Source organism: Castor canadensis, chromosome 11 (genome assembly GCF_047511655.1).
Source record: "Castor canadensis chromosome 11, mCasCan1.hap1v2, whole genome shotgun sequence".
NCBI lineage: Eukaryota > Metazoa > Chordata > Mammalia > Rodentia > Castoridae > Castor > Castor canadensis.
The window spans coordinates 130,037,881-130,051,932 of record NC_133396.1 but is presented as its reverse complement, the minus strand read 5'-3'; the positions used below and the strand labels follow the sequence as shown (position 1 = coordinate 130,051,932).

Here is a 14,052-nt window from a genome sequence, read left to right as displayed (position 1 = left end):
GGCGAGCCAATCGCTGTAGACCTTATCGCCCTCCTCTTGGGGATCACTTCCGCCGCTGGGGTTAGTTTCCGCCCAGCTTGCCCGGCGTCACCCGCGCGGCTGGAGTCAAGATGGAGGAGTATGCGCGAGAGCCTTGGTGAGCCCCATACGCTGTCTTTGCCTTTCCGTTCTCCCCTCTCTGCCCACTCTCTCCCGGAGTGTAAGCCGCGCTTAGTCGCAGGCGTGGTGACGTGGGCTGGTGACCGTGGACAGTGCGGACGTGAGCGGCTAGTTAGGGTCTTAGTCCTGTACTCCTCCATCTCAGCACCCCTGTGACCTTGCGGTGGATGATGCGGAGGTCCAGGCTTGGGCTTGATGGAGCCTTGGAACCTCTTCCCGCCTTTGGGAGCTGTTGACATTATGCAGGGACAGTAGGAGTCTCCTCTGCCCGTGACTTTGGACGCGTCCCTGTGCCTCACTTTGGTCAGTTACTTTGTTGAGGAAGGGAAGATGGGTCTCCGAGGGAGTGCCATTTTTGAGGCCTCATTTGTATCGTGATACGTGTCCACAGGATGAAGCATTTCAAATGAGTGGAACATAGATTTCACCCAAGGGGTATAGGGTCGTTTTTTCCTTGGAATTTTCCTTTCGAGGAGGGAGGAACAGAATCTGGAAAATAGGAAGAGAAAGCTGCCTGTGTTCTCTGAAAAACTATGAACAGAAATCCATTCATTCGTTCAGCATTTTTCGAGTGAGGGCCCTGTGCTGGCACTCGGTTAGGGTAAAAGAATAAAAGCATGGCTAAATCAGGCACATGATTACAAAAACAGTGTAATAGTTACTAGAAGTCTCAGGTTGTCTGAGTTTAAAGCTGCTGGGTCATAAGTGAAAAACCTTGATACTTATATTAATCACCTGTTTGTAAGAAGAAGCATCAAAGTATTCTCAGTTGTGAAAGCACCCAAGACTTTAAGTTTTTACACTGTTGCGGGCTTTATGTCCCACCCTCAAGACATACAGGATATGTGGTTCAGCCTCTTCTTCAAATGAGTTACCCTTTCTTGTATTGGGCTTGGATATGCAGGGCTCACATATTATAAATTGCTATTAGATACAGTATATTGACACCAGTTTGGAGGGGGGGCTTAATTTTGTTGAGTTAAAGAGTTTATAAAAATAATAGGTTTTCAGCTGGCATAGTGGCGCACAGGTGTAATACAGCACTTCAGTAATTGAAGCAGGATGATTTCCAGTTTTAGGACAGTATAGGCTACATAGCGAGACCCTGTTTCACAAAAAAAAATTAATAATGACTTTACCTTTCCTGAATCATTTGATATCCCCTTTTCTTTCACTTAGTACGTATAGCCTGGTTAGTTTTGTAGTCAAAATTGCTTTGATCTTCTGACTGCCCTGTTTGATTATAGTGTTCTCTTAAGTCAACCAAGCTCAAAACTAAGCATCTTTTTCTTCCGTGCACTACCCTCCTCCTCAAAATGTGCAGTCTGAATTCTTTCAAAATGTCTGTCTTTGTTTCTATTGTCAGAATTTTATCTGGTGCTTTGACAATGGCTTTCTAATTGTTTTCCTTATTTTCTCAGTATCTAATACAGCATATGGGTTAAGTATCCTAAATATTTTTTATCATGTGTTCTTTTCTTAGAAGCCTTTGGGCTCTTGATTTAGGGGGAAGAATTTGAGGCTTTGGAGTATCAGATTTTGCACTTAAATTGGCTCTACTGGAGCACGTTGGTTAATCTTTGCATTTGTTCATCTGTAAAATGAAGAGGAGCCAGAAATACTATAAAAATAATGATTTTTCAGCCAGGTGTGATGGTGCATGTCTTTAATCCCAGCACTCAGGAGGCTAAAACAGGAGAATTGGAAAGTTTAGGCCAGTCTGGTCTATATAGCAAGACTGTGTCTCAAAAAAGAAAAATTAACTTGCAAAGTTTAAAGATTATAGATTCTAAATGAAAGTTCATAGGCTTTATTTGCACAATAGGGTGCCTAAAAAGCATAGTTGATAGTTAAATGGTAACTTTTAATCTTACTACTGTTAGTTACTAGTTCTCTGTTGCCTGCATTTGTCTGACACATTCTTGCAGGGTCTGGCTTCACCTTTCTGTGTTGCTTATCTCTTCCCTGTAGGAACATTTTGATCCAGACTTTGTTCAGAAATTATTTCAATCTTGCCTCTGTTTTAGACATCCTTTCGGAATAGTGTGACTGCTCTCTGATTTGAATCCTGCTGGTCTTCATTAATTTTTAATGCTTATTTATTTAAATTCCAATTAACTATAAGATCATTTAAACTAGAAATGTAGTAGACCCCCAACCCTTTCATATTTCTTTGTATGCCCATAGAGACTTCCTTGTTCGCCCTATTCTGGACCACTGTATGCAGAAAATGACCATTGTCTCTCATTCTACAGTTACTGACTCCTTACAATTAGAGCAACTAATTCATTCTTTTGCCTTCCCTCTTTATTTCTTATTACTGTTTCTACCATTTTAAAGAATTTTTTCTTATCTTTTGCAGTCTCTCAAAGTACTGCTTCTCAAAGTTAAAAGTTTAATCAAGTCACCTGTAGATTGTGTTACAATATAGATTCTGGGGTTTGGAATGTAGTTTAGTGATGGAACACTTGTCTAGCACATGCAAGTCCCTGATTTCAGTCTCCAGCGCTGGAGGGGAAAAAAATTAAAAAGTAGATTCTGATTTTATAATCCCTGGGTAGAGCCTAAGAGTGCATGTCTAATAGGCTTCCAGGTGGTGGTCTTACTCATTTTAGGACCACACTTTAGGTAACAAGGCCCCAAAGCATCCTGCTAACAGAATGTTGCATGAGATAAGTATTTGTGTACAAGGTCCTGATTAGGATTATACTTGGAAAAGGTATGTCATTTCATGTCAGGGCTTTGTATTCCTATCTAGCAGAGGCAGAATTTACTTGTTAATCAGATTCTAGGCGGCCAGTAATGTTTGAATTTGTAAATTTAAGATCATATATCTGTGGGGGGGAGGTTCAAGTATGATATAGTTGATACATTGTAAGAACTTTTGTAAATGTCACAATATACCCCCACCCAGCACAACAATAATAATTTTAAAAAGAGCATGTATCTGCACTTAACAATGATTACCAATAGGCTGGCTACTACTTGTCTCTTGAGACTGGATAAAAGAAATTTCTTACTTATAATGGGTAATGGGTTAAAAATGATTTAATTACTCACAGGGTTTTAAAACCGGATTCCTAGAATAATAGTTTTGTTCTGTTCAAATTATTCAGATTTCATTGTTACATAAATTAGGGTGCTATATTTGGAAGCTGAGCTTACAAACTGAATCTCTAACTATTGGATATTATTCCCGTGTGTTAAATAGATCTGATGCAAATGAAAGTTTCAAATGCTTGCTTGAATTCACTTATTTCAGAGAGAATTGCAGACTTTTAAAAATTTGTCTTTGTCTATAGCCATTGAATCTTCCTTGGATCTCTGCTTTAAAGTTTACTGCTGCTGGAGAGCTTACCCTGATCTCTAGAGAACTGAACCAGCATTGTGGTTTAATGTGTAATTTCCTGTGTATTTACTTATTTGATTTTGCATAGTGCCTGGTTATAACTGACATGAAAATTACTAAGTGAATGAATAAAGTGCTTCTAAAATTAGGAAATTAAGCTGGACTTGGTGGTACATGCCTTTAATCCCACCCAGTACTCATGACGCTGAGGGAGGAGGATCTCAAGTTCTTACCAACCTACATTTGACCCTGTCTCAAAAATTCAAAAACAAACAAAAGAATAGGAAGTTAAGTCCAGTGAAGTGGCTCAGTCCTGTAATCCCAGCTACTTGGGAGGTGAGGCTGGAGGATTATAGGATTACTAGTTAAGGCTAGCCAAGTCTGGAATTTTATGATTTTACACACTTCTTAAAAAAAAACAAAAAAGGAAGTGCATTTAGAAGTGCAGTGCATATAATCATTTAAAAGTTTGCACTGATGCCTAAAAGAAAAGCCCAATCAGCTTGATCAGTTTCTCTGATCCTTCAGGTTATGTTCTTAGCTTTATGTTATCCCAGAAACTACCATTTCTTCTAAGTTAGATGACTTGGGGCAGAATAGATAACAGACATGTTCTGTTCTGTATCCATTATCTTTGTCTATATTTTATAAGCCAAATGTTTATTGGTTGCAGTGGGCCCTGCGTGGAAATCTGTTGTATCCATTCTGTGTTAGCAAAGATTTTATGGTATGTGGATGAGAAATAAGCTAACCTTTTTTCCCCCTTCTTCTCTTCTTAGCCCCTGGAGAATTGTGGATGATTGTGGTGGGGCCTTTACGATGGGTACCATAGGTGGTGGTATCTTTCAAGCAATCAAAGGTTTTCGAAATTCGCCAGTGGTAAGTGGGTGTTTGGTCTTATTTTACCGTCACGTAAAACTGTTTGGTTGGTAACATTACTGGTGGCCCCATCGGTGGGTTAGAAATGCATTATACTTCTAATGTATTATATTTGGGGCTGCTTCCTTTTGCTTTGTTATAGGGAGTAAACCACAGACTACGAGGGAGTTTGACAGCGATTAAAACCAGGGCTCCACAGTTGGGAGGTAAGTAGAATTTTTCTATTTGTACTCCAGACTATTTTCTGTTTGCTTGAAGATGGAACTATGTTTCTCTCTCGCGCTCTTTCTCTCTCTCTTTTTCTTTCTCTTTCTCTCTCTCTTCCTGCCTCCCTCTTTCCCTCCCCCCTTCCCTCCCTCCATTTCTCTTTCTCAGGTTCTTTTGAGACAGGGTCTTGCTGTGTAGCCCAGGCTGGACCCAGACTTGCATTTTCTTGCTTCAGCCTCACCAGTGCTGAGTGTTACATGATTGTGCACTACTACCATGCCCAGCAAGCTGTTTTGTCTTTCTTCAGATTATACCAGTTAGTGATTTTAGTTGGATCTAATGGCTTATCACAGACAGTAGTCTTTGTAGTTTCTTGATTTATGGTTTTTTTGGAAAGTTATATTCATTGGAAAATCTTGTCTTTGTCCTTCAGATGTTCAGTGATGTTTATTTATTTCCCACTCCAGAAGAAAGATTGTTTAAACCTTAGATTTGGAGAGTCAGGCATATAGCTTCTGGGATAACATAAGACTGACAAGAATGTGGTGTGAAGGATCAGAGAAACTGATCAAGCTGATTGGTCTTTTTTCCAAGGTTAACTTTTAGGCATCAGTGCAAAATTTTAAATGATTATATGCATTGCACTTCTGAAACTTGGTTTATTCAGAAGCTGGAAGAAAGGAAATGGCAAAAGAGTGTGAAAATGATATTCACGGGCAAAGATACAAATTCATATGTCATGAAAAAGACATAATGCCTGTCATTCCTTAGAAATGAAAAAATCTACTGAGGTCATTCTAATCTATGTAGACAGCATAGCTCCCCCAGGGCAAGGAATTACTAAGTAACTTTTCTTTAGTTCCATTAAGGAATATATGACATCTAGTATTGGATCAGATCTGAGGGGCTGGTGCTGTCCTTCAATTGGCACTCTCCACTGGATTTAATTGATGATGTAAGAACTGGAAATGATCTGGTTCAGATATTTGTAAGAACCCAGTTTATTGGTCTTGTTTACATACCCTGTTACTACCCTGAGATGTCAGGGGACAAAGAATAAAGTGACTAGGGCTCCAATGTGCAGTTTTTCTCCTTAATTTCATTAAATATAGCAACTCTCCTGTTGACACAAGACTTGTGTAATCATTTTAGAATTGGAAAACATAAAAAAACAAATTATATCACCTGTTACATCACCCAGAAATGCTGGCAATTAAAATTTTGGTGGTATCTTTCTATATTTTGTTTGTACTTGTGTATGTATATGTGTGGGTCTTTGTTTATTTTACAAAATTGTTTTTATGTTTAGGTAGAGTTAAGTACAAAGTAATCTTCTGGTTTAAGGTTTTTAGATTTGTGCTTGAGGAGTAAATGATAGGGAGGAGGAAAGAAAGAGCATTTGCCTCCCTGTGGGGATTCCATTGTTTTAACTGTTTGTATCATTCATTTGCCACTTCAGCCTGTATCACCTGCCCCTGTAATACATTCCAGAATAGCTGGGTTTCTTTATATTCCTGTCAGTGATTTTCATAGAGTAGGTACTGTGTGATACCTAATGAAGAAAGGGAAACTAGAGATAAGTGAAGTTAGGAAAGGAGGAAACAGGATGGTTTAGTTTTTGTTACTGCTGTATAAACAGGGATGCAATGTTCTGAAAGTGATTTACATGTTTTAAGACATACGTAGCTTGTAATATTCTAGCTGATAGAATGCAGTCCAAGCTTTATTCAAAAGATAAGTATTCTGACAACAGTTCACTATTCAAACTCCTGTGTATGTGTATTTGGAGTATAATAGTTTTGAGAATATAGTAAATGTTATTTAAACTTATTTTTGACTAATATTTTAAATGTAAGGTGAAAATTTGAATTTAAGTTGGTATTTGTTTCTTTTTAAAAATGAAATAGGTAGCTTTGCAGTTTGGGGAGGCCTGTTTTCCATGATTGACTGTAGTATGGTTCAAGTCAGAGGAAAAGAAGATCCCTGGAATTCCATCACTAGCGGTGCCTTAACAGGAGCCATCCTGGCAGCAAGAAGTAAGCAGTCATAGACACATTCATGGGAACCAGGCCTTTGGGATGACCCATGTGTCTTCATTTAATGACGTTTGTAATATGTAAAACTCAGCATTGCTTAAGTTGGTATAGCATGAATGAATGTGGGTGATCTTAAAACAGGTGGGAGAGCAGGGGTTTTTTTTTGAATATTTGAGACCAAGAAAGCGTGAAATTTTTGTTATTGTTGTTATTTGTTTCTGAGACATGGTCTCATTATGTATCCCAGGCTAGCCTGAAACTTCCTGTGTGGCCCAGGCTAGACTCAAACTTAGGCTTTTTTTTTTTTTTTTTTGGGTGATGCTGGGGTTTGAACTCAAGGCCTCATGCTTGCTAGGCAGGCGCTATTATCACTTGAGCCACTCCACCAGCCCAGAATCTTTTCATGGGCTTTTTTTTTTTTGGTAGACTCAAACTTGGGATCCTCCTGCCTCAGCCTCTTGAGTGCAGGGATTACAAGTATGTACCACAACATCCAGCTAACCTGTAGTTTTTTGTTTTTGTTTTTCCAGTGCTGGGGACAAAACACAGCTTTAGGCATGCTAGGCAAGTGCTCTACCACTGAGCTTCATCCTTGGTCTTTTAGAGCATGCAGCTCTAACCCATGAGTTACAGTGATTAAGAACATTCAGGTGCTAGTTCTGGCACTTATTAGCTGTGTGACTAGGCAGTATGCCAAGCTTTTGATGCTGTGTTTTCATCAGTACTCTTAAACTAAAATAGTACCTGCCATATAGGATTGTTAGGAATAAAGAGCTTAAAACCATCTTCTGGGACTAAGCAATCAGGATTCCTTTGGGCTTAGTGGTTTAACTCAGAGCTTTGTAAACTTTTTTTCTCTAAAAGGCCAGGTAGTAAGTATTTTAGGCTCTGTGGATTTTTGTGAGCTAGTCAGCTCTGCTGTCATCGCATAAAAACATCCACAAACAATGCATAAATGGAAGAACACGGCTATATTCCAATACTGCTTTATTTACAAAAACAAAGTAGGCTGGATGGATTTGACCTGTGGGCCATAGTTTACTGACTATGAATCTTGGATAATGAGAAAAAGTTTGAGAATGGGAGAAGCAGATACCCATGTGGATAGCCATTTCCTTTAGCGTAATCTTTGTTACTAATGTCTTCAGATGGACCGGTGGCCATGGTTGGCTCAGCTGCGATGGGTGGCATTCTACTAGCTTTAATTGAAGGAGCCGGTATCTTGTTGACAAGGTTTGCCTCTGCACAGTTTCCCAGTGGTGAGTCTTCCTTCTCCTTATAGTATAGCTCAAATACTTTGAGATAGCTCCTGATGTTAAGAAAGAACATAGTTTGTCTGCTAAAATGGGGTGCTTTGTGATACATTGGGCATTAATATGCTGAAGTTCATAAAGACAGTGATAATAGGCCCAGATTCTAGTTGAAAAGTGAACAGTGCTGTCTGTAATACTATGTTTAGTTAGCCACAGTGACAAAATGCTTTGGTTACATCATTTGTTGTTGGTCTTTGTTCCTAGATTTCATATTTTATCCGTGTTCATTGGCTTATTCTGAGAAAATTCTGGTCATTTTAAAGATAATTGAAGGATGGTTCTGCAGACGTGTAAAAATGACAGGATTGGGGCCCTGGCTCAAGTGGTAGAGTACCTGCTTAGCAAGCAAGGTCCTAAGTTCAAACCCCAGTATTGTAACAATAATGGTAATCGATAACTTCTATTGTACATACTGCATATGAGGCACTATTCTAGGTGCCAGGGACAGAGTAATTAAGAAGAGAGTCCCTGCCTGCAAGGACTTACATATTGGTGGACTAAAGCAGGACTAACAAATTAACAGATAAATGAGATTATTTCAAGTAGTGTTGTTTGCTTTGAAGAAAATAAAGTAGACTGGGCACTGGTGAGTCACACCTGTAATCCTAACTACTCAGGAGGTAGCGATCAGGAGGATTGTGGTTCAAAGGCAGCCCAGGCAAATAGTTCTAGAGACTCTTATCTCAAAAATAACACACACACACACACACACACACACACACACACACACACACACACACACACACACACACACACACACACACACACACGGTTGGTGGTAGTGGCTTAAGTGATAGAGCACCTGCCTAGCAAACATGAGACCCTGTGTTCAAACCCCAGTAAATTTCAGTCTGTTAATGGAAATATCCCACTTCTGACACTGGAAGGAAGCAGACAGCTATGAAGATTATAGTAGTAAAAAAATTTGGCCTAGCATTTAGATAAGGAAATAGAAGGAATAGAAAGACATGTTGAAAATTATTTTTGGAGCTTGGAAAAGAGTCAGCATAGAGTTAGGAACAGATCGTACGTCCCAATTTGATTTGATTTCCCTGAAGCACTGAGAGCGGTTGAATATCTCATTGGCACAGTTTCTGAACATGCTCATTAGATGTGAGTGGGCTGATCTGAATGACCTCTTACCTTATGTTTCTGTTTTTCAGTCATTACTTGTGAGTTAACACTCTATCTTGTTGGTCACGTTCTAATTTTGCTTTTCAGTGTTCAGTCATTTTAGTGTGAAAGACTTCATAAGAAACACCAAGAGTTGCATATTTGTAGAAATTCAGAACTGGAGCTGCAATGTAGCTTAGCAGTTAGTGCTGGGCTAGCGTGCGCAAGGCCACAGGTTCCATTCCTCGCACTCGGGGGAGAAGAAAAACACGAAAAAGGGAGAGAAGATGAGAGAGAGTAAGGAAGGGAAGAAAGGAAGGAAATAAATTCAGAACTGAATGTAACAAAGCTTAAGTGGCTATATTGTCCTAAAGAAATCAACCTTGGTTACATTACTTTAAGTGTTTTTTGTTTGGAAGAAATCTCCATTAGAGTAATCAAAACTCAATATAGAAGCAACCTAAAGGTTGTGCATTTTATTTTTAGATATGCTTTTGAAAAGCTGTGCAGAGGGAAACCTTTGAATACTTAGTCATATTTTTCTTTTCTTTTTTGATATGACTAAGGTTTGAAGTCAGGGTTTAGCACTTGCAAAGCAGAACTCTACCACTTGAGCCACACCTCCAGTCCACTTTCTCTGGTTATTTTGGAGATAGTCTCACAGACTGTTTGCCCAGGGTGACCTTGAACCGCAGTCCTTCTGATCTCAGTCTCCCAAGTAGCTAGGATTACAGGCGTGTGCCAATGGCACCCAGTTCTATCAATTTTAATTTACACAAAAAAGTTCTTAAAACAGTTAAGAATCCAGGCATGGTGGTTCATGCCTATAATCCCAGCACTTGGGATGCTAAAGACTTGAGGATCCAGAGCTCAAAGCCAGCCTGAACTACATACAGAGACCCTGTCTCAAAAAAGATTAGCTACAACCATATCTAAATGATAATAATGGTTATTTTTTACCCAGTGTCTTCTAAAGTTTTCTATAATAAGCTGATTCTGTTTTTCCAGAGAAATAGAAATGTGTCATTGGTGTGAAGTACTTGGAAAACTTCAGGGAATGTTACCATTGTGTTTTACCATTTTATCTTTTTCTTTTTTCATCTGTTTCAGTTTCCCTATAGAAGAAAATATTTATTATTCCCCTGAAAATCTTTTTTTTTTTTTTTTTTTTGCAGTACTGGGACTTGAACTCAGGGCTTTCGCCTTGAACCACTCCATCAGCCCTTTTTTGTGAAGGATTTTTTGAGATAGTGTCTCATGAACTTTTTGCCCATGCTGGCTTCGAACCGTGATCCTTCTGATCTCTGCCTCCTGAGTATTGAGGATTACAAGCATGAGGCACCGGCGCCTGGTCTCCCGAAAGTCTTTTAAGGGCCACATGTTTTTGTTACTGTTTTTTCTCAGTTCCCAGACCCTTTCATTGTTGAGAAATAAGAGTTTTGTTCTGCAGCAAGATAGAGGCAGTCTTCCCATTTTAGAGCTCATTCCCTAAGAATTGGTTATATAAATTAGATTATATGACTAAGGTGCTTACACTTTGCAAAAATAATTTTAAGTAGCTACAGAAAAATGTGTCAAGAGGTGGGAGAGATTCTTGAATCTTGACATATGGTAGCTTGTTATAGCAGTTGCTTTCAGAGAGATTAATTCTTGCTGTAATGAATCCATCTGACTTTCCGGGCATCATATCTGAGAGGTGTTCACTCTGGAGCATCCGGGAAGCCCCTCTGTCATAGAACACCAAATTTGACGGTTCTCTAGCCCTCTTGTGGGAATTTAGCAGATCTATAAAAATTCAGATTACAGCTCTAGTGTTGCACCAAGTTTTTGAGTTAATAGTTTATTTGCTACAGAGACTTGTTTTAAATTATATGGTAGTCATATCTTTTTCAAAACCCTTTTTATTTCTTACTTGTAGGTCCTCAGTTTGCTGAAGACCCCTCTCAGTTGCCTTCAAGCCAGTTACCATCCTCACCTTTTGGAGACTATCGACAATATCAGTAGAATTTTTCTCCCTAGGATTTCCTTAACCGAATGAGCTATATAGTTGAAGAATGTGTTCAGATCAAGTTAAAATCTGTTTTTAAAACCATAGGTGGGACTACTGAGGCCAAATAGGCTGTGAAGAGACATTTAGCACTTTTTTCTATTTAAAGGAACATAGAAGGAGGATAAAAGATAATGCGTTTATTTATTCACACTTGGATTGCATTTGTGACCAAAATAAATGTCTAATATCATTAAAATATAATAAGTGCTTAGAAGATGAAGGACCAAAGGACAAATAACAGTGAAATGTGGCCATCGTTTCCTTGGGGACTTCTTGGCCCAGTTGTGTGTATAGGTATTCAAACAATAAAAAGCTCTGGAACTTACTCATTCTTTTAAGATAAGTTGTAGAATTCTTTTCATACTGAGTGTAAGCGTGTTTCACACCGGTCCCTCATCGCACTTGATGTGAATTACGTATGGGAAGAATTGCGCGGAGTCAACGTGAATCATTTTACAGTGAAATTCTTTATGGATTGAAGAATATGGCAGAATAACCCATCCTTTCCTTTGAAAGTAAGACATGCCGTGACTTGGTTTTGAGGATGCTGGACAGAAAACCATCTTTCCTTTAGGGCTACTGTATCTTGATCTTGGTCATCAAACCTTATCAGAACCAACATACCCAATTCTATATGAGAAGACTTCTTGTAAGGAAGTGTTTCATTTGTTGTTTAAATAACATTGTCAATCAATTACATTCTTACTTTATTAACTGTCCTCACTCTCATACATACATTGACTGCACATTACCTCTCAAGAAGAAACCCCACTCTCCTCCACTCATGTTCATTAATTAGAACCATTTCCTCTTACCTCTACACAGATATTTATTTTTCCTTGCATCTACTAAAGGTCCCTGTTACAAGCTCAAGATCAGGAATTCTGTCTTCTGCGAGAAAAATCAAAACATCAATGAAGACCTGAACCTGAAGAAACAAAAAAAAAAAAAAACAAAAAACAAAACTCTGAACCTGACTGGACATGGTGATACATGCCTGTAATCCCAGCACTCAGGAGATGAAGGTAGAAGGCTCTCTGAGTTCAAGGCCAACCTGGGCTACATAGCCAGACACTGTCGAAAACTCAAAATAACAAAATATGTTGCTTTTAATTTGTTCTAAGTCCCCTGACGTTGACCTTCATAAGAAGTATGGAAATTTTTTTTAAATACCCATCTAGTGTATACGAAGTGGTATCTCTGTTTTGTTTGGGATTAGTTTTTCAGTACAGGTTGTTTTCTTGTTTGTTTTGGAAATGACGTGGTCTTTAAAAGACTTGATGTTAGCTAGGCACAGTGGCTCACTGCTTTAATCCCAGTTACTCGAAAGGATCACATTTCAAGGCTAACCTAGACAAAAAAATTATCAAGACCCTATCATAAAATAAGCCACATTGACTCGTTTGTCATCCCAGCTACTTGGAAAGCTGACCCTGGGCAAAAGTGTGAAACTCTATTTGAAAAATAACGAACCAAGCGCCGGTGGCTCACGCCTATAATCCTAGCTACTCAGGAGAATTGCGGTTCAAAGCCAACCTAGGCAGATAGTTCGCGAGACCCTATCTCTAAAAACCTTTCACAAAAATAGGGCTGGTGGAGTGGCTCAAGGTGAAGGTCTTGAGTTCAAGCCCCAGTACCACAAAAAAAAAAAAGGGTGCCAGCTTAAGTAGTAGATCACTTGCCTATAAGGTTGAGGCCCTGAGTTCAAACCCCAGAACCACCACAAAAAGGCACATTGGTAATCCTATTTGCCTCTGTCGTCTGGGTGAAACATAGAATGAGTCTGTTTACTGTGAGCACACACTTCTCTCTTAGTGCAATCCTGTACTTATAGTAAGCATTTAATTACTAATTGTGATTCAGGGCTTTTGTAAAACATACACAGAATTACCTTAAACATTTGTAAGTTATAGTTCAGATACAGGCACAGTGAGGTTTATCAGCATTGGGTATACTCAAAATGTCACCATTGTCACCCACAGGAGCTCTGTACCCATTAATCAATCACTTTCCATTCTCCCCTCTCTCCAACCCTTGGTAACCACAATTCTGCTTTCTGTCTGGATTTGCCTACTCTAGGTGTGTCATATAAGTGCAATCGTACAGTATTCATCCTGTGTCTCAGTTGACTTTGCAGAATGTTTCAAGGTCCATCCGTGTTGTAGCATGTGTCATTCATTTTTATGACTGAATGATTCTCCGTTGTATGCATATACCACATACCGTTCATTCATTCATTCGTTGATGGTAATGAGCCGTTTCCAGTTTTTCTCTGGTGAATTATGTACTAGCATGCAGATGTCTACTTGAGTCCTTTCCTTTAGTTCTCTTGGATATATAACTTGGGTTAAGCTTGTGGGTCATATGATAGTTCTATGTTTAACTCTGAGGAACTGCCAAACTTTTCCCAACGGCTGCACCATTTTAATGCTCCCAAGAGCAACGCAAGAGGGTTTAGTTTTTTCACACCCTTGGCAATACTTGTTTTCATTTTTGCCCCCAAGTGCCAGGGATTGAACTCAGAGCCTCTCGTATGCCAGGCAAGCACTGTACCACTGCACACCCAGCCCCTCCTTTAGGAAAAAAATTTTTTTTAAATATGCATCTAGTGTATATGAAGTGGTATCTCTGTTTTGTTTGGGATTAGTTTTTTGTTTTTCTCCTTGTGGCTTTGGTTTGCATTTCCCCAAAAAAACTGATAAGACCCATCTTTCATGTGTTTATTGGTCATTTGTGTATCTTTGGAGATAATGTTTTAAATTCTGTAGCTCTTCAGCTTTCAGTCAGAAAGGAGATGTGTATCAGGAACAGTTTAAACAGAATATGTTAAGTTGCACAGAAAATGCTTTAAGTGGCCTCTAAATTCCTTTTAATTGGTATATCAGTGTGGAGAATAAGTTCCTTTCATGTGAATAAAATTTGATTCTTTGAGGCTGGTTTACAGAT

At 39.0% G+C, this 14,052-nt stretch overlaps 1 protein-coding gene across 2 annotated transcripts; it reads left to right on the top strand.

The window, feature by feature from the left end:
- On the top strand, window positions 1-14,052 carry Timm17a (translocase of inner mitochondrial membrane 17A). 2 transcript variants are annotated; one of them, XM_020161301.2, is made up of 6 exons: window positions 3-136; window positions 4,288-4,387; window positions 4,530-4,593; window positions 6,502-6,630; window positions 7,779-7,889; window positions 10,975-14,052. In XM_020161301.2, exons 1-6 carry the CDS (start codon window positions 111-113, stop codon window positions 11,058-11,060), a joined length of 516 nt encoding a protein of 171 aa, XP_020016890.1. In that variant the 5' UTR covers window positions 3-110; the 3' UTR covers window positions 11,061-14,052. The 2 variants fall into 2 exon arrangements, with proteins under 2 accessions (XP_073904750.1, XP_020016890.1); XM_074048649.1 differs by lacking the exon at window positions 7,779-7,889 and having other exon boundaries at window positions 1-136.

Excerpts from the sequence above, each read along its gene's own strand:
- Timm17a (XM_020161301.2), top strand. The coding sequence starts at position 111 with ATGGAGGAGTATGCGCGAGAGCCTTG. Across the intron at positions 4,388-4,529 it reads GTTTTCGAAATTCGCCAGTG|GGAGTAAACCACAGACTACG; the intron begins GTAAGTGGGTGT and ends GCTTTGTTATAG. Across the intron at positions 6,631-7,778 it reads AGCCATCCTGGCAGCAAGAA|ATGGACCGGTGGCCATGGTT; the intron begins GTAAGCAGTCAT and ends TAATGTCTTCAG.